This window comes from Brienomyrus brachyistius, chromosome 13, assembly GCF_023856365.1.
Source record: "Brienomyrus brachyistius isolate T26 chromosome 13, BBRACH_0.4, whole genome shotgun sequence".
In the NCBI taxonomy this organism is placed as follows: Eukaryota; Metazoa; Chordata; class Actinopteri; order Osteoglossiformes; family Mormyridae; genus Brienomyrus; species Brienomyrus brachyistius.
In genome coordinates this window covers 9,568,637-9,589,686 of record NC_064545.1, presented here as the reverse complement: position 1 = coordinate 9,589,686, position 21,050 = coordinate 9,568,637, and the positions used below count along the sequence as shown (strand labels likewise).

Genomic DNA, 21,050 nt, shown 5'->3' with positions numbered 1-21,050 from the left:
TCATTCATATTTTACTTACACTTATGACCCAGCCATGTTCATGGTTCTTGTTAAATCTGGCCAGCGAGATTGGTCTTTCATTTTCCGTAGAATAATAAAAAAAAAAACGATGTAATAACATCCTGCTGTTATCCTGCGCTGGCAGGTTTCGCCTCTGGCACCAGTGATATTATTAGACAACAGTGTATTGGTTATTGTTCGAATTTTCAGATACAGAAATTTGGAGATGCAACCAAAAAAAACTTCCAAGTTGCTTGCAGGCAGCCAGTGAGCAAGCTATGTCTGTGAGCGCCACTCCAGTAGTGTGTGTTTGGAGGGAAAGTACCAAATCTGGAGTAGGTATTACAAAAGGTTCTGGAACTGCCTCCAAGGAACTACAATAGGGCTGAGTTCCTGCAGTGTGAATGTGATAGAAGTACCTGGTTCAAAGAAAGAGGTTCTGATTCCAAAAAAATGGGCCAGCAGCGTGAAAGGGCCGTCAGAGTGTGGGCTTGTGAACACCAAAAAGATCCCCCGTCAACCATCTGAAAACTCCCTGTAGCATAAAAATGCAAAGCAGGATAACTGAAGGTACGGCAGAGTTCCTCTCGGTTTTGTGCATCGTAACTGGTCCAGCCTTCCCATTGAAGTGTATGACACATTCTTTTGTAAATCTGTCTGGCTAGGAAGACTCACTGCTGATTTGAAAAAATTAAATTGGATTTAAGCTATTTCGAATTTTCCTGCACGGAATTCTTTCCTCCAATCTTATCCAGCAAAGAAATGTAGTTATGTTATCAATAAAACTGGTGAAATGTAGTCCTTTTCAAGGGGAAGTTTAAATATGACTGCTAATCCAGCTGTATACTAGGTTTTAGTATACAGGTTTGAATTTAATGTAGGTTTAAATTGAAATTAAACAAGGTTTAGATTTAACCAGAATTAATTGTAAACTAAATTGAAACTAGGTTTAAAGTTTGGTGGAACAGGATTAGTAGATAAATCTTGATTTCTTGATTGAATCCAGTTTAAAAGTTAAACCATGTTGGTGCAACGTGTTTACTTGTGCAGTTCCAGCACAGACATTCTAACTTGCCGCATTTTAGTGATTATCCACCTTGTGTTTACACAAGAAATTAGAAGCAATGCAGCAGTTCCATCACCGATAAGTTTTCACAGCATTTTTTATTTTTATTTTGTTATAAGCACCGAGTGTTTACATTTTGACTGAAGGTTTGTTGGGATTGCTGCTTTTTGTTTACATTTCTACTTAAAGTTTGAGGTCAATTTTTTTCAGTGATAATATCGTGCAGGTTCTTGGACACTTACAAGGTTGTTACTTTTAGTTATTCTTAAACTAAGGCAGTGGGTCTCAAAGTCGGTCCTCGGGCCCCACTGCCCTGCTTGTTCTCCAGCTCTCCCTGCCCCACACACTGCTGATTACCTGGATCAGGTGTGTTCAGTCAATCAGCAGTGTGTGGGGCAGGGAGAGCTGGAAAACGAGCAGGGCAGTGGGGCCCGAGGACCGAGTTTGAGAACCACTGAACTAAGGTGTTAAGCAGTTATGTTACTTAAGAATTCCAGGAAAAACACTACTTGCACTACTTTTGTGCTTACATTTCACTTATGCTTTGTCACTGTATATAATGCTGTGTCAGTACTATTGCACTATAATGCTGCTGCGTCTGTCATCAGTGACAGCAGTTCTTTGGAAAAAAATGGATGGAAAGTGCCCTTCATTTTGTTTGTACTAATAAATGCTGCCTGCAAACTCAATCACCAATAAAGCGTTCAGTATTTTTTTATTTTTTTTTTGTATATCATCATAAATATCATTATTGCAGATTTCCTTGAAAAATCATGAAATTTTGAGGGTATATTGCCCGCCCCTAATTTGCATAACGGGGTATTTTGAATACAAACTACTTCTGTTGGATGATATGTTGTCCCAGAAATAATTGTGATAAACGATATTATTGTCACTGTAAGATCATTTTATGCCACTGCTGTAATGATAATACCATAATAACCTCCAGCGTTCATCGGCTAGGAGAAAAAGCCTTCAAGAAGAAGGGACTCCAGTTTTTTCAGTTCCGATCTGATTCAGACACACATCTGCCAGTACTGCTTCATATACAAGAGCTCTTGTTAATTTTGATATTAATCATTGGAGGTGCACTGATCCCATCTTTTCAGCGCTGATATGATGCCGATACCTGAAGAAGGTATCAGCCGATATGAGTAACAATCTGATATCGGAGCTCTCTTATAAACTAGTTAAAAAAAAATAATGAAAAAAAAACAAGAGATGGCTTAGTGTGTGTGTGTGTGTGTGTGTGTGTGTGTGTGTGTGTGTGTTTTGGTGAGAAAAGGCTTCCATCTTGCAACCCTACCCCATAGCTCAGACATATGGCAAATATGAGAAATTGTTGTCACATGTACACACCCAGTACTTGCTAGAATTTCCTGCAACTCCTTCAGTGTTACTGTAGGCCTCTTCGCAGTCACTCCGACAAGTTGTCCCACCAAAATTGCTGAAAAGACGTCCAGTTCACGGTGATGTCACTGTTGTCCCGTATCTCCACTGTGTTCCTTGGTATATCTAATGATTTGGAAGTTTTTTTGCACCTTCTCCTGACTGATACTGTACCTTTCAGCAATTGGATCTCTTTGATATTTTGTAAACTCTCTGCAAGCCACTGCTTTCGCTGTAGGATGCGATTGAGTAAATGTCAGGAAAATCTCACTGGGACAGCTGAACTTTATTTGGAGTTAATCAGTCACTTTACTTGATGGCAGGTATGTACCCAAAATGACTGAATGCTGTAATTCAATCAGAAAGTGCGGAGACACACTCTGAATCTGAAGATCTACACAAGTGGGTCCTGACTCCTGATTGGTTTGGAAGGAAGAATACACAACAGTAGCTATTTTGCTGTAGTCATCCAAAAAAAAAAAGGTAATTCTCCAGAAAGAGACAAGGTTCACAGTGGTACTGGACCACATTAGCTTTCTTTACCTGACCTAGTGTTTTGGGTCACTTTTCCATCACACCAGGTACTGTACTTTTCTTGCATGTTATGCACATGCAACTTTTACGTTGCTAGTCAACTGGATTAAGATAAGGCTTTTCTTTAATTTGCAGTTCTGTACAGACACAGTGCAAGGAATTTTTCACTGAATCGTTTTTATTCTGTCATATGGGAAAAAAAACTTAGCAAGCTTTGCCAATTTAATTATTCCTTTTATAAATTATCTAAAATGTCTAAAAACAGTTTAAATTTTATTTCTGTAGCTTTTGCATGAGCGCTGCATGGGTTCTCCAAGACTATTGTTATAACTTCCATTCTTGCTGTTTAAATTCCTCCTAGACGGGTTTGCGAGAAATTTATTAACTACTTTTTGCTTTATAAATACACCAATATATTTTACAACAAAATCACATCATTAGGACTGCACGCTATATGCATATCATTCTGGTGTATAAAATTAAATACTTTAAATTGTCATGCTTTCTCATGGCACTCTGATCTTTTTGTTGTATCTGTTCATCCGACAGGATCGCTATTATAATTTTTTATTTTTTTTTTACTTGTTTTCTGAGTTCTTAACTTTTTTCAAGATTGAGGTTATATTGTTTCAAAGACAAGCTATTTGGTTATGCAGTCAACAAAGAAAGCCTTTCAAGTCCCACCCCAAAGTTCCGAAGTACCAAAGAAGGGCCCAAGCTGGTTTGGCACTTTTTGGTACTGGAACTTTTTTGGTACTGGAACTTTTTTGGTACTGGTACTCGACCAAAAGTCCATGGAAAAGGGAAAGCACCAAAAGTACGGTACTCTGTGCAGTGGAAAAGCACCCTTTGTCACACTCCACTTTCTGGTTTCTGTTAAAGATTTAGACTTGTTAACCAAAGAGTGGTGGTTCAAAATGTACAACAAAAGCCTCATTTACAATCTCGCAATTTCATGTTTTATTTTCATATGTACACAATAAAGCACTGAAATTACTTTCATGTTTTATTAAATAGGCTGAATCAGCCTGGAGAACTCAGTCACAGGGTGTATATAAAACGACACAAAAAGACAATGCCAAATGCAACATTTAATCTGCTAACGGGTGCATAAAATGAGTCCTGTCACAACTATGATTTATGTCTACAAAGTACTACAAGGGGCAATAGCTTGCATAAACTTGCATACAGTTAATATTGCCTATATTCAGATCCCCTGTGAACCTCTGTAGTAATCCATGATTTAAATTGCCTCCATATGTCAGTTAAGGCTGTTGTAATACTGAGAGAACCTTCCTCAGCTCTGAGGATGTCTGCTTGTGGAATGACCTTAGGTTAGCCTTTGTGTGTGAGTTTGGGAAGAGAAACGTTTGTCTAGGCTTATTCTGCCCACTGAGAGAGAACCTCCAGGAAGTGGCTTAATTTCTCCAGCTATTTATACCTACATGCAGCAAGGGGGATGCTGATAAAGTGACTAGGAGGCAAAAAGGAGTAGCTGTGAGACACTGTGGTCAGCAGTTGGCATTGTGTGAAACTGTTAATGCGCCTGGATTAATTTGTCGGTCGGTCTGTCTGTTTGCTGCTTTGTTTAAATAGTTCCTCTCTCATGGAAGCCCAGGCTTCTGCTTGAAGCAATGAGTTTCACATGAATGTTGTACATTTAACTACCTGCAATTTTATTTTATGTATGTTTTCATCAATAATTATTGCCAAGAGACGTGGAATAATATGAAAAGGTATTTAGTGATTGATGGATTGTTTTTTGGAAAATAAATGAGACGAATCAGAACTATGTCATGCCACAGTTTGGAGATATTTTCGAAAGCTTTGTACCATCTGCAGTTAAATATTACTGAATTTGTGTGTGCGTGTGTGTACTTAAAGCTAATGTGACCAGCTTTGGTCTATGTATATACCTGACAGCATGTAGTTGGCCTTGGTGTTCTGCTTTGGGCTTTGCGGTTGCAAAATAATGCCATGTCCTCTACTGTCTTCTGGCTGACATACAGGCGTATGAAACCTGTTAAGTGACATGAGGCCCCCTACCCCACCTTCCTTCATCCAACGGACACTAGAGATTTATTTTAGTCTGGGGTATGTGGTTAGGGGTCCCCTTGTGCAAAGGAAGTGATACCAGGGACACTTGGTGTGAAGATCACCCTATCAGGAAGATAAATTAGCATGCTTATTTTACTGGTGTTGAAAGTGTATTTCTGGTACAAATATGTACATTTCAGCCTAAGCAGAATTAATATACTGATGACTTACTGGTTTTGCCAAATAAGTTACAGTTAACAAAATACGTATGGAAAATAATGGGCTGGGGGTTCAAATCCCACCCTGCTCTGTAGTTTGCATGTTCTCCCCATATTGTGTTTCCACCTGCATGCAATTAGGTGAATTGGTCTGTCTAATATTGCTCATGCTGTGTGCACATGTGCCTGCAATAGGCTCCAGGCCCTGCTTGAACCTGTGCTGGATGAATGGATGCAAATGGATGAATGGATGGAAAGAATAAAGAAATAATTCCATAACAAGTTTAGCTCCAGAATGAGTGAATCACAATTCAAAAATAGATTAGAGGTCAATCTGAAGAGATCTACATCTTTAGCAGAACGTTTCAAGCTATTTGAGAGTACTGCGATTTGGAAATCTGGCAGGATTGCTGCTTGTGCCAAGCGTTTTGCAAATCAAATCCGTTTTTAAACTATTTTCGTTTTGATTGGATGTTCTCTGAAATGGAGCAAAATTATTTGTGTCTTCACTCAAACATCCTATTGCTTTTGCTAAATGACTAGTATATTACAGCATGTTACACAGCTTAAAAACGTTTGGAATAGAGGAGTTGGGTTGGAAACTGAACAGTCTGGGACAGGGATGGGCAACTAACAGCCCCTTCACTTTTTTTTCCCAGCACACTCTGTGCCCATATATTAAAAGTATGTTTTATAGCTGAACGAAATTAAAAGCACTTTGAAAAAAATACTAGCACATCATGCTGCTTGACCACTAGGAGGAGCTGTAAAACACACAGGAGTGAACATAGAATCCAATACGAATAATGACTTCTTTCCAAAACCGACTGCCTCCTGGTCAGTATTAACAGAATCAGTGTGCTTCTCATTTTCTGTTGTGTGTTATATTGTGTGCATTTTAGATTTGGATATCAATCTGATAGGAACGAAATGAAATATGGCAGCTTTACATGAAGATGTGTTTAAAAAGGTCTAAATAGAACACAAATTTACAAATGCAGCCACTTGAAACAAATTGCAAAAACCGCCAAAGGTTCACAGTATATACCCAAATCTTTCAGGAACATATGGGTATAGTTCCTTAAAAACATAAAAGTATAAAAAATTACTTAAAAAAAAAAAAGCCTAAAAGTTGTATGCCGTGTTTCACACGCACTTAAATATATGTGACAAAACAATAATTAGAATCTTTTTATTTGCGGAATATATGAGTATCGTTTAGGACTGGGCCCTGACTTCACAAATGGATTTGGTTTAGATTCACAAGTGCCCTATCTAGGATCAGTTTCGGTTTACATTTAAGACGCATTGTGTGATCGAACCAGATTTGTTATAAAAACAACAGAAGGCACAGCACTGTATCATTCACATTACAGTACAAAATAGCATCATTGTTAAAGTTACCATAACATGACGAAAATTAAGATAATGAAAAACAATATGTAATAAATAAGCATGAAATTTATTCTTGTACCTACGAGTGAATATATGGTAATGTTTCATCCACAGTTTTCCCGCTGCAGGTCTTGTACCCAGTCAGAAATAAATGAATGATTCCTCCAGACTTTGTGATTTTCATTCGCTTCGGTTTTATCCACGATGTTCGAGAAAACAACAGTATTCTTATCACTTGCAGCGCGTCACATTCAACAATATCTCTACATCATTTGCATTTATTACATTTTATGTTGCTTTTATACACACCAATGTGTGTGTGTGTGTGTGTGTGTGTGTGTGTGTGTGTGTGTGTGTGTGTGTGTACACAAATCAATTTGCCTACGGTATGTATCACGGTTTTGGGGCCATGGTAATGGTAAGTTTTCTGTATCCTATATAGGTATCCGTATCTTTTATCTATATATATCTATATATATATATCTATATACAGTACAGTACACGACATATTATCAAACCACACGATACGCCCCTGATTGTTCGATACGCATGAACCGCGGTATTATGATTTTCCTGTCAGTTTCTTATATTTACTGGTGCAAATATAGATGTATTTTTTTCACAAATACATCTAAAAAAAAACTGGGTTTGTCTTATGTTCAAGGGCTAGAATTTAAATGTGATTATATGTTGTTGGTCAGCAGCAAGCATGCTTTTAAATGAATATGTGCATTCATTTGTTTATTGTAAATGTTGTAACTGTGTAATGTTTGCCGTGGAATGGTTTTCCAAGTGTTTGCCACTAAATTCATGTTGTTGCCCTAAATGTAGAGATGGTTCAAATGGTGTCAAATGGTGCTTTTCTAGATATTGCTGCTTTTAGGTAACGTTGAAATGCTTCTCTTTTAACATCTGCCCCCCTCCCCCCCCCCCCACCCCCAGTGACTAGAATACTACGCAGCTTGCCAGAAGAGGGACTAGGATACCGCAGTAAGCAGTGGCAGACATTTTAAAGAATCATGATGACCAGCAAACCAGCCTCCAGCTGCAGGGACCATGTGGCCCATGGAAAGATGCCAAGGCTACAGAAATCTGTAGGTGACCCAGCTCTTCCTGGGTTTCCCTCATCACAGAGTCTGCCCAGATATGCTCATGAGGAACCTACAAATTACAGTGGTTACTATTCCATGTGCCTCGGTGGACAAGAGAGGAGGGACGTTTCAGCCCATTGGAATCCTTCAAGGACTTGTATGCAAAATGGCAGAAATGCTGTGTTTTTCCCCTCAGGTGCAAACAGGGCATTACCCAATCACATGCTTCATAGGACTGAGCATATGGCCTTCCCAGTGGAGAAAAGCCCTCCGATGGAACAAAAAGAGCTTGCAGCACAACAAAAGATGCAATTTTATGACAGAAGTCCTGAGAAGCTCAGTCCAGGTGTATCCAGGGTCCACACGCCTGTTGCTGTGAGAAAGACAAATGCGGAAGGCAGAAATGTTTCTCCTCAAACTGAAACCTCTGTTGGCCTAGCTATCCCTAAGCCTATTTACGGTCGCAGTGTCTGCTGTGCAGAACTTGGATGTCCTTCAGGACCATCGTACAGCACGGAGCGTGGAGATGCAAGAATCCATCCCCCTTTCTGTGACGAGGAGTGGGTGATGCAGTGCAGCCCCTTGTCAGTTCTGCAAAGGAAAGACCAGGAAGCACTGATGCAGCGAAAGGTCCTGGAGCTGGAACACAGTCGGAGGCAGTCACTAAAGGAAGCCCAGTTAGATGGCTACCTCGCCATGAGACCCACAGGCCCAACTCGGATGCCAGTTTTTGCAGAACAAAACTACAGTCGTTTTCCATATGCAGACTCTGCCCACTCTATGCTAAGCCCCCCTGGACAGACATATCATCGGTTACCTTCCAAAATGTACCACAACCTGCCATCGTCAATTTCATGCACCTATGAAGAGATGCAACTGTCAGCCCTTTCACACTCCTCCAAATTATACCCAGACCACACGCCTCCTGCTCCAAACCATCCACAATGTCCCCCACATCCTGCTTTTTATTATCCCCAGGGAGGAACCAAAGTTGCCAGTAGTGCTCAATATTCCGACAGCGGTGGGAGTAATCGACATGACCCTTTGGGCTCCATAAGCAAGCAGCATACCCAGAATCCTTCAGGGCCATATCGCGCACCTCATTTAGTTTTTAATGACATTCCAGCTCCTTGTCCTATCACTCGGCAAAGTCAGTCATTTCTTCAACATTATGAAGTTCCACCTTATCAACTTTACAAAACTCATACACGCCCAGGACAGAAGAGAGTATTTTCTGATGGACCGGGCTCTACTATGTCATTCACTGAACAGCTAGAGGACTATTCTTCACTAAAAGCACAACTACAGTCGCCCTCAAGGGCACTTTGTGGACAAGGGTTTGGCTCCAGTGCGTTCCATCCTGTACTGCCTCGTTTTGATTATGGAAGTGGCAGCCAGGAGTCTTTGGCTGTACTGGATGGTGGACTGACTAGTGCACAAGTGGTGGCTCCTGACAGCGTTGTTAGCCAGCTTCGGGGTGAGAGAGCTGTGACTGATTTGACTAATGGTGACTCAGGCCCTCGCCCTTCATGTGTCAAAGTTTATACCAATGAACAGTCATCTACCTCGAACAGTGCTGTCTCTTCTGAATCGCATACCCTAAATCAGAAAGAGGACAACGGTTTGTCTGATGTGGAGATTCCTAGGAAACCAGATGAAGGTGATCAGAAACTGGTAGATGGACCTTCATCACCTCCAATGCCAATTATTAACAATGTGTTTAGTTTGGCCCCTTATAAAGCTTACCTGGAAGCAACAGGAATGTTGTCTGCACCAAATGTGCCTGACCGTGGTGATCCAGAATTGGGTACAAGCAGACTACAACCCGATATACAAACCGATGAGAGAGATGCACAGCAAGCCTCAATGCCTAAAGATGTATTGACTTCCTTTGGTAACTCATTGCCTTCTCAAGAGGAGGCAGTCAATATACGGGAACCCAAAAAAATTAAAACTGAGCCAAAGGAAGAGGAAGTTACAAGTAACTTGTTTAAAACCGATCAGACCAGTTATCAGGGAGAGCAATGCGGGCTCCAGGAGATCTGTAAAGAAGAACCTGATGTACAGACTAGCTCAGACTCCCCAGATGATGTGCTTGATCTACGTGTGAAGAAGAGTAACTCCCATGAATCCTCTTGCAAGCTCCAAACGTTAACCGATGGTTCAGAGTATATGGGACCCTCCTCAGAGGGTCATGGAACAGCAGGTGCTTGTGAGGTGGACTCTGTCAACGGAAATCCTGCACTTATGCAGACGGCCCCAAAATCTTCAATGCCACCCCTCAGCCCCTCAGACAAGAAGCTTCGCTTTCAGCACATCCCACCTGAATATCTTAAATTATCTGCTTTCAAGATTGTTGTGCCAGATACACTCAGGGGTCCTTGCAATACCACAGACTTACCCTCAGACCCCAAGAGCCTTGAGGGCACCAAGCCACTACTGAAGCCCAAGCCCCATTCGGACAGCTGCAGACGCCCTCGCCACCATTTTATGGAACTGCATCAGTCACTCTGCAGGCTCATCTCCAGGTCTGTCTCCCATACCCCAGAACTGGACCTCAGAGCCTGGTTAGACAATAAAGATCGAGGGTTGTCTGCTCCATGTCACACAAAGACCCAGCCGGTCTCCTGTCTCCTGGGAGTAGAAGTCAGGGATTTATGGCTTAAGTGTAATGACACTGCCGCAGTGTTCCAGCAGGTCATCCATTACATGGAGAGCTTTGTTTCGAACTGCCGGTGTCCTTTTCCTCATGTTGTCCGAGCTGGGATGCTATTCATCCCCATGCTTGTTGTGAAGGAGAGCCTCTTCCCCCAGGTGCCTGGTACCTTCATTGACCAGGTACTGCAGGAGCGCCGGGTTGAGCTGCGACCCACCACGCTCTCTGAGGAGCGACACCTAGCCCAGCTTCAGAAGAGGACCTGCTCCTCCAAGCTACGAAGGCTTCTGTCCCTCAAACACCTACCTGAAGTTTACCCAGACATGCTGAACCTTTTCTACCATGCATGTGTCAACAAGCGCTTAGGTAAGCCACCGGAGTTACAGTACCATCATATCTTTATTACTTCCTTTGTAGGCTGTGTGCGGCAGTCATCTGACATCTTGCATCAGTTTTTAACTTGTGCTATATACCAATGATTAGGTCATCATACAGCCATAACCAAAATAGATCAAAGGCAAAGGTACTGCTTTATTTACAGATTATCCATCCATTTTCCAAACCGCTTATCCGGGTCCGGAGCCTATCCCGGAAGCAATGGGCATGAGGCAGGGAACAACCCAGGATGGGGGGGCCACCCCATTGCAGGGCACACTCACACACCATTCACTCTCACGTGCACTCCTACGGGCAATTTAGCAAGTCCAATTAGCCTCAGCATGTTTTTGGACTGTGGGGGGAAACCGGAGTACCCAGAGGAAACCCCACGACGACATGGGGAGAACATGCAAACTCCACACACATGTGACCCAGGCGGAGACTCGAACCCAGGTCCCAGAGGTGTGAGGCAACAGTGCTAACCACTGCACCACCATGCCGCCCCTTTACAGATTATATGAAGTCATTTTTCTATAAACATAGACTAATCTTATAGAGGTGATGGTAAGAATTATTCCTGTCATTTAAGTTGTATAGAAAAATGTATTTTGTCCCTACATGCATTCTGGAAAGCATTTCCTTGGTTATTTTTTAGCGGTTCTATTGAAACAGAAGTCAACGTGGTTTTAAAATGGACCGAAAGCAGAAGTTAGTGTGTTTCTGGCCTACTGAATTTCACACGACTTTATATGGCATAAAGGAACCTCTATTGTGATGTCCTGTGACCTGCTTGAATTATATGCAAGAAAAAAAGTGTTTCCCTTTGGGATTGGTTGAATTGGGAATTTCACATGCCTATTTTCATGTACATTTAAATTTTTTTTAAATATATGAATATGTAAGTTTCATGGAATGGAATCTTGAAGCATTTTCAGTCCGCTGCATGAAAAATCCCAAGAATTCTAAAGAAGAATTTAAGAATATTAGTGGAAATCACACATTTTTGTTCAATTTTTTGTTACATTCTTACCTGTAATTTCCATTTGCAATTGGCGTTTGTGGCTACAGGAATAAATTGCAGAAATTGCTTAACAAATTGTGTTTATGCTGATTGAAGAGGAACCCTGAACCTGTACCTGTACCTTCATGTTCCTTAGCCTGCAGAACAAAGTATGATTGTGTTTCCCAGCAGTATGGAAATGCACCAATATGTATTGATGTGCAACAGTATGTTAATGTCTAGACTCAGATAGAACAGATGTCTTGGAGCTGGGATTATGAGGGAAGTATGTGCAAGGCAGCAAAGGACATTGGACCTTGTATTTTGGACACGTCCATAAAATCTTGAAGCTGTTCAAACCACATTGCTCTTGCTCACTGTTTTTTGCAAGGGCTTTTTAATGTGGTTTGAGTGGTTTATGCACCATAGCTCTTCTGGAGAATCTAGGTCTGAATTGTCCTTACCATGGACATCGTTAGCTCCGATCGCTCGGGGCTGTAGCCTCAGGAATTTTAACCGTAGCCCTGAGTATTTCAGCCCCGATGCCAATCTTCCTTCTAAAAAAATAAAAAGTCAAGCCTCAGGTAAACTTGACTTAGCCCCTAAATCTTTTCGATATCTCCATCTCTTCTGATGATACCAGAACTCTGGTGATGATTTGCTGCTGCCCTTCTGTGTTGACTCGTTGGTCCAAACCACCGTATCGGTAGTTTTTGTAGGTATCGCCCCACTTTTTGTCTCTTGCATAAGCATTGCTTAGATTTACATGATTCATTCAGTTTGCGTAGCAACCACATTTCTGTACAGGATGTGCAGTCCTTGGACCCCCACATTCCCATTTAGTCAACTGCTTTTACCCATCTTGCGTAAAAGAATTTAGTTTTCCAGTTAATGTGATGGTACGTGGCTTAATGTAAAACAGGGAGGTACAGGCCACTTACTTGCAGTAAGTCAGACCATTCACTATTCAAAATGCATACATGTAAAGTCAGCCAATGTTTCATGTGCATAAACTATTCAGCAGTTTCATCTCACATGTTCTTTTACGTATTTCAGATTTGTAATTCTCCAAGCAAGGTGTAGATTTCAGAACTCCACCAATTTGTGTATAGAGAAATCCTGTATTTTGTTTCAGCTAAGCTCCTAATTATTATTCTGTAATACGCAGATTTTGGATGGCTTTTTTTCCTGATGCCTTTATTTTTAACATGCATCATTGCCTTTCAAATTTTTTGTGCCTTATATATCTGCATGCTTGGCCTAAGACAACAGTCGGTATACTTAACGTGTGAAACTTTCAACCATTGAAAAATGTTGATCTGGGATGTAAACAGCCTTGTCAGATTTTGTCTGCATTTTCAGTTATTTGTTGCAGAGGCTTTGACAAATTCAGTGTAGTTTTAAGCATTTATGAATGTCTGCCTTGTGCTTATGAGCACGTAACAAAATGCTATCTCTGCACGCATTCGTTTCAGCGTAAGGGGACAGTAATTTAACGTTGGTGTAATGTAAACAAACACCTTGCTGTTACAAGCAACAGATTACATGAGTATTCCGAGCGGCTGTGTTCTTTTTTTGGGATGAACACATCTCATTCCCCAAAGGCATGAAGCTTGTAAACTTTCAGATAAGTCTGTCAAACCTTTGGACAGAGGCCTGCTTGTATGTAGTCTGTTGCTGTTCCTAATCCCTTAGTCAAACAGCCATTATGTAATTTAATTTTACTTTAAATCCCATTTATTTCTTACAGATTCTACTTCACCCGCTGGTGCCCAACAGAAAGCTCAGGTATCTACTTCCTGTTCTCTCGCTTTCCATAGCAAGCTAACAAAAAACCAGCCCGCTACCTAACGAGTGGTCAGCACTATGATTGAAACATTGGATGGGCAGTTTTTTTTCCCCGCTTGGCTTCAGTAGGAAACATTTAACATAGAAGGAGCTGAAGTGTTCACATTGTGAAATTGTTCATTTCTGTCATTCTTTTGGACAGTTTAAACATGAGTAATCCAGGAAGCAAAATGTAGTGCCAGAGGAGGGTGTGTTTTGAGAAGACGACGAGATGGAGACGGAATTAATGATGAACGAGTTCATTCTACAATGGTGGGAAACCATGTTATCTACCTAAGGACCTGCCATCTGGAAAAATCAAACCATTCCTTGGTGATTCATCCACAAATTTTAGATGCCATTTTCCATCATTGCCAACCTGTTTCCCATTCATGGGTATACAGAAATGTCCCTGACTGTGGAATACAGAGCTCTGCTGTACTCCCATTTTCAATTGGGCATGTAGACCTCAAACAGCTAAGTTCTCAAAAATGTCCTCATTTGGTTCTCTCCCCATTCTGTACTCTGTAACATTGTTATGGTTATTTGCTTAATTCATTATTTTGTATTGGCTGTGGTGTCCTATGCGGTTTTGTGGGTATAGATGGTGATGCTACAGCAGTTACTTAACATTTTCTTGGCATGTGGCATCACGTTACTGAATATGGAATCTCTCTGTAGTAAAATGCACTTCTGTGGTAATTTACACTTGCACTGGAAGTAGAAGACGTGTTTGCTTCAAGTCTACAGCTGTTCTTTGTAATCTGTGCCAGCATCTTGCTATACCCATTTGAAAATCTTATGAACACGTTGATTTGCACTCGCGTTTGTTCTGGATTAATGAATGCACTGCATTATAATAGAAATGGTGTGTATCGTTAACAGTGATCCTAGTAGGATAAAAGGTATCTTAAAGCCGAATGCTAGGCGGGAAGGTGAGAAGCACGGCGCAGAGCTGGATGTGGAGCTGTAGTCCTAGAGCTGTGGCTGTAAGGGAGGAGACTCCTTGGATGGCAGGTCTGTTCTCCACATACCATGAGCCCAATCTGCCCAGCGTGTTAGTTTTTGGGACTGTGGGGGCAGACGTACTGTAGGGCGAATGTGAATTGCATAGACAGAGCTGAGCTCAGAACTGATACTCATTTAGATAAACTCAGTGACAAACAAGTGAAGCACCCGGACAGAATGGTGGAAACACTGCACTGTATCGCAGTGATTGTGATATCAGATCAAATGGACAACAGAGTTGGCAGTATGGGCACACTGCTGGTCCTATGTCAGTAGGGTGTGATACCCCCCCGGGCCTGGATACATGCGGCGATAGGGTGCGGAAGGGAGCCGTGCAGCCATTGCATCCTCTCCTGCGGCAAGTCGGCCCACCGCTGTTGCAACTGGCCCTCGGGATCCTGCAGATTGGCACTGGGTCTGAGTTGACGTCCGAGCTGATCCTACACATGTTCGATTGGGGAAAGATTGGGGGATGGACCACGGGAGAACCTCAAGATGACACAGGCAGTCCATAGACACGTGCCTTGTGTGGAAGGGTGCTGTCTTGTCAAGAGACTGTACCAGGGTGCAGTCTCAAGAGCGGTAAGACGCATGGATGTCACTGACGTAGCGCTGTGTTGCCCCTGAATCGCTAACAGAGATGCAGTTAAGTCATACCCTATGGCTCCCTACATCATGATATCATACCCTATGGCTCCCCACACCATGATGTCATACCCTATGGCTCCCCACACCATGATGTCATAGGCTATGGCTCCCCACACCATGATGTCATACCCTATGGCTCCCCACACCATGATGTCATACGCTATGGCTCCCCACACCATGATGTCATACCCTATGGCTCCCCACACCATGATGTCATACCCTATGGCTCCCCACACCACGATGTCATACCCTATGGCTCCCCACACCACGATGTCATACCCTATGGCTCCCCACACCACGATGTCATACCCTATGGCTCCCCACACCACGATGTCATACCCTATGGCTCCCCACACCACGATGCCAGGAGTAACGCCGGTGTGTCTCTCCACAACATTGGCAGGCATCTGCAACATCGGTGCCGCCATGCGTGCACACAACAATCATCCGTGGTAATGCGGAATCGACGCCACACGTCATCAGTTCATGCCTCCCGTTTACGGCACCACTCCAAACGCAGCCGTCCCTGCGCTGGTGTTAACAGCAGCCTACACATGGGACGGTGGGTGCTGCGCTCAGCAGTGAGACCCGCACGGCGAGCCGTGAAGAAGCGCTACCCTGTAGTCCAGCTGATGCCAGTCATGGAGACATGGTGTGGGATGAGACGCGGTGTTGTAGAGAGACCGGTGTCCGGATGGCAGGCACAGATGTCATGGGGTTCTGTAATGCTTTCCACACAGTGTGGAGCTTCTCCCTTGGTGTGGTCTGTCTTGGGCTTCCGGAACCTTCACAACATGTGTGGGTGCCCTCATTGGTTCTAGCATCGGGTGACTGACATCTGCATGCCCCACATGCCAAGCAAGTGCGCGATACGACCAGCCGGCCTCATGCAAACCCACAATGCCCCCCTACCAAACTCCGTCAAGAGCTGGTAATAGGCTACTGTCTAATGCGGCTACGAGGCGTCCTCTGTGTCTGGTGACTAGACATGCCAGCTCCTTGCATATAGAATCCTTTACATACCCATCGCTGATATGCACCTGTACCAAATTACATCTAAATCAGACCATTACTTCTGGGCGCTTAACTTTTTTTGTCACCGAGTGCATGAAGTTGTACATGTGATGTGATTAATGAGGGTTTGCTTTTGAGTGTTTCTAGTTTTTGAACACAGTTATACTGTAAACCAAGTGTAATTATCGTCCAAGCTTTACCCGAAGTGTTCTGTTCAGCTCCTATTCTCTTTCTGTGTACTACTAATTGTCTAGCACTTAAATCTCTCTGTCCTGGTCAGTTGAATTTTAAGTCTCTCTCTGCATGCTGGCTGTTTGTCTAATCCCACAGAAGCTGAATGCATAGTTCATGTCACCTGGAGAAGTGCATGTTTGTGGTTTCGCAGCACTGCAAGCTGCCAGTCAAGCTGAAGTGGCCACGTCTTAGAGCTCAGCTCGGGTCCAGGCTACACCGCTGTCAGCACTAGTTCTCCTGAAGTTTTGAATTTCAAAATTCAGTGTTAGTACAAAGAATAGACATTTTATGATCCCTGAAAAGCATCTGATTTGTAGGACTGGAATTTGGCTCCACTGTGTCTTATGAAGCAGTAATAAATGTTTCTTCTATTGAATTGGTTCATTACCTTGTGGTACTTATGTGAACACCATCTGAAAATAAGATTGCTTTTGCTTTTTCTTGAACTCGACTTCAGTGTGTAACTCACAGCATGGTGAGGGTGCTAAATATTTTGTAATATGATTTTTATTTTTTTTTGTTTTTCAGGGACAGAACTCAGAGACTCAGTGAAAAAAGAGCCATTAAGGGGAAAAGATGCTGATATATCCTGTCGGTCCCATGTCAGGACAGGCTGCGGGACACCAGGTTCTGAGAAGATGAATAACTCAGCTCCTCTTAAAAAACGGAAAAGAGATGGAAGGAGAATGAGTGACTCAAAGAGGCTCTTCTCTGGGGAGAATATGCAACAGAAGCATAATGCTGAACCTGCTGGAAAATTTGAGAACTGGAGTATTGTGAGCTCCTTCTGTGAGAATGGGGACAGCACACAGAGCACCTGTGAAGAAGGTATAGAGAACATACAGATCAAGGTGGAGGAGGATTCCTCTGATCTGGAGCAGGCTGCGGAGCAGGAGCCCGACAAGGCATGGGGCCCCGTGATGTCCGATGAGGTTTCTTCAGGAGACAGTGACACGGAGAATGATAGGACCTCCACAGTGTCAGAGCACAGCCAGTCCTCTGATTCCACTAAGCCATCAACAAGTTCCAGGGGCCGTTCTGGAATGATTCTGAAGTTGAGGAGGGTTCTATTTGACAAAGGTTCTGGCAAGGATGATTCTGGGTTCCAGCCCATTCGTGACATGGGAAATCATGGACAGTCTGGAATCAACGCAAGAAAGATACCGGGTGTAGAAGGACGACACCAAGAACGCTCTCAAAGGATTAGAGCCGGGGAGGTCCGGGATCAGAGGGGAGTCCTCTTAGGGGCCACAGGGTACATGGAGGCCGTGCAGCGCCACAGATCCAAAACGTCCCTGTGCATGAGCCGGCCACTAGTGCAGGTCAAGTACTGTTCCTACCTATCCAGTGGGCCCAACAAGCATCACAGGAGGTGGGTGCTGCGCTCAGCTGTGCGAGCCGCTCGGCGGGCCATGAAGAACCGCTACCCTGAGCTGGTGGGCAAGAGAATCTACCATTTGTATGAGGAGAAGGACAAATCGGAGGTTTGGTACAAGGGGCTGGTGGTGAGGATTCATGAGCCCCATCCTAACCCGCTGAAGACGGTCTTTGAGGTAAAGTATGACAGTGAGCCAGAATGGCAGTACTACTTGGAGCTGCTCATGGACTACAAGAAAGGCTGGCTTAAGGTGGAGGACTAAGGACTTCCACGAATAGTTTCGGAGGAGTGTGCATGTTTGTTTGAAGTGCTGTGGAACAGTCGTTTGTGTGCTGGTGCTGCTTAATGTCTTTTTTTTGCATTGGTTGTTTGTGTGTGACAGTATAAAATAAAACAGAATAATTTTGATCTGTAAAAGTAACGGATCCCTAACGTTTATTACCTCATTATAGCTGCCTTTTTCTTTTTTTTACTTTTGTGAAATTTTAAGTTTGCTTCACTGGAGTTTAATAAATGGAGAAAGATGCAAAGTGCATTGTGGATGAGTTCTTTGTGGAATGCCTTCAGCAAATACCTTATGCAATCTCTAATGTAGTTCAGTGATCTGAGTTTAATTCATTCAGCAAGACCTCACTCTTTTACAGGTGCTGAACTTTTCTGCACATTTTCATCCATCTTGTGTCAGTTATCCAGTGCAGGATTGTGGTGAGCATGTAGCCTATCTCAGGACCCACTGGGCGAGGGGCATCCAGAGCCGGATGAAAGTCTCTCTAATGACAGGACACACACATTATGGGCATTCTGAACAAGGATGGGGAGAACTTGCAAACTCTTTGAACCTCTAATCCCAGAGTCATTCTGCTGCTACCTACCTTTCTGCATGCATTTATATTTGACTAAATTAGGTACACCCAGGTCAGAATCACTGGGTGGATCTCTGTAATGCTGACACGAGAGAGACATTCTACAGGGTTCTGTTCACAAGAAGAATGATTATGAGCTCAGAGAACAAATATTTCAGTTTTGGCAGCCAATAAGTTGCATAATGCACCCAGAAAAATTGTATTCTACAGTCAAGTGAGACATTCTCCAGATTTTAACCCTTCTTATTCTTTAAATTTCTTTCACAATTGTTCAATTCCAAAACAGTTTTGGTGTATTACATCACAAATGTATCTTAATATGCCTTTAGTTCAAGTCAATATTCACATATAATGAAATGATGCTTTATCTGCCATTCGTGCAAGTCGAGGTACATTGAAATCCTCACATATCCCGTCTTGCTCTCCTTTCAGACATATGAAGGCAAAGTTTGTAGTTTGAGTACAGGGTCAGGCCACATATCTGGCATCCTTGGAGCATTTTCAGGGCGTGTATGGCCTTACTCAAGGGCTAAACAGCAATTCTGACAAGCACGGGATTCAACTTGCCACCTTCCGATCACAGGCACCAGGATCAGTGGCCCCAACCCGCTGAGCCACACCCTGCCCCCCATGTCATGCGCAAGTGAAGAAAATGCTCTTCTGTCTACTTATCCTGGTCAGGGCTGTTGGGGGCCTGGAGCCTGTCCCAGGCTGCAGAGGGTACAAGGCTGGGGTACATCCTGGATGGGATGCCAGTCCATCACAGGGCACATACACTGTAGTATACACTTGGAGCGAAGTACAGAAGTCTGTAGGACTCGGTGGAAACCTATGTGACATGGGGAGAACATGCAAACCCTACACACGGAGCAGGGGTAGGATTCAAACGCAGAGCCCTGGGGGAGTTAGCCAGCCCGGAACTAACCTGCCACCCACAAATGCACTTCAATAAGCAAAATCAAGGTAATGATGCTTAGGTATTAAACAGGAATCTCCTAGGTAAAGCACCAATTACACAAAAGATATTCTGCAGTGGGGTGGCATGGTGGTGCAGTGGTTAGCACTGTTGCCTCACACCTCTGGGACCCGGGTTCGAGTCTCCGCCTGGGTCACATGTGTGTGGAGTTTGCATGTTCTCCCCATGTCGTCGTGGGGTTTCCTCCGGGTACTCCGGTTTCCCCCCACAGTCCAAAAACCTGCTGAGGCTAATTGGAGTTTCCGGGATAGGCTCCGGACCCCCCGCGACCCAATAGGATAAGCGGTTTGGAAAATGGATGGATGGATATTCTGCAGTCAGATTATTACCCAGTGACTGACAGACAGACCGTTACGAAAGAAAAACCACAGCAAAATTGGTGAGAACATCAAATGTTCAGTCAGCGCCTCGCATTCTCAGCCATCAACTTTAGACACTAAATCTCTGAAGCACATCTATGAAGAAAGGTTCCATTTGGGTGCTTATTGGGAGAAACGGCTATGAAATTCAGAAAGTTAGTTACTGGGTGTATCCCTGCCCCAAAGGCCTTCGGTTAGACACATCACTAACCACTTCTGCATCCAAAGTCCTTAGGCTCGCACATTCATAAGATTCCAGTCATCAGTGCTGGGATGTGCAGTTTTTTTTTGTCGTCTGTTTGCAGTCTGCATTCAACACACTGCGATGGGTCAACAACACCCCGAATAATGAGAGTTTCATTATAAACTAGAAGTAGTGTTTGCTTTACTGAGGGGAGCTAGGTGTGAAGAAAGGAATGTGTGCTGTAAGAATCCCCATATAATTCACAAAGATGTTTTCAAATTGCGTAAAATCACAGCATAGGTATAGACACAACAATCTCTACAAACCTAGGAAAGAGCCAACTCTCATGAAATTTCCCCCGAAGAATTCATTGGGTAAGCATAAAAAAATATGAACATGGCAGGGAAGTGAGCCCACCCAGCGGGCTGTTTAACCTGCTAATCTCAAAGAGGAACTGAACGAAGAAGAGGAACTATTGCAGGCTTTGTCTTTCAGTCTCACATCCAGATTTGGAAGAGAATATACAAAATAAATAGTCAACTGCTTTTTGAAATGTGGCTTCTTAGATACAGAAGATTTTTTTTAATCATCTAAAGGCAAACCTGCAGATTAACGAGTACGATACCAACACAACTACACAAAATGGACTTCACACTTCAATAAAAGACTGGCTTTGAAGGTGAAGAACAGTATAGCTGCCAACTGTTAGAGCAAAATTACAAAATTATTATTAATTGACTTGATGCTATACTCTGATTAAGAAGTGCTCCTTTAATGTTTTGAGCAGTGTAGTTA

General features: G+C 43.0%; 1 protein-coding gene across 1 annotated transcript; it reads left to right on the top strand.

Moving 5' to 3' along the window:
* The first annotated feature begins 10,182 nt into the window (after positions 1-10,182).
* Positions 10,183-18,404, top strand: c13h15orf39 (chromosome 13 C15orf39 homolog). Its single transcript, XM_048973353.1, has 3 exons — positions 10,183-10,258; positions 10,545-10,752; positions 17,024-18,404. Exons 2-3 carry the CDS (start codon positions 10,710-10,712, stop codon positions 18,133-18,135), a joined length of 1,155 nt encoding a protein of 384 aa, XP_048829310.1. The 5' UTR covers positions 10,183-10,258; positions 10,545-10,709; the 3' UTR covers positions 18,136-18,404.
* Positions 18,405-21,050: the final 2,646 nt, after the last annotated feature.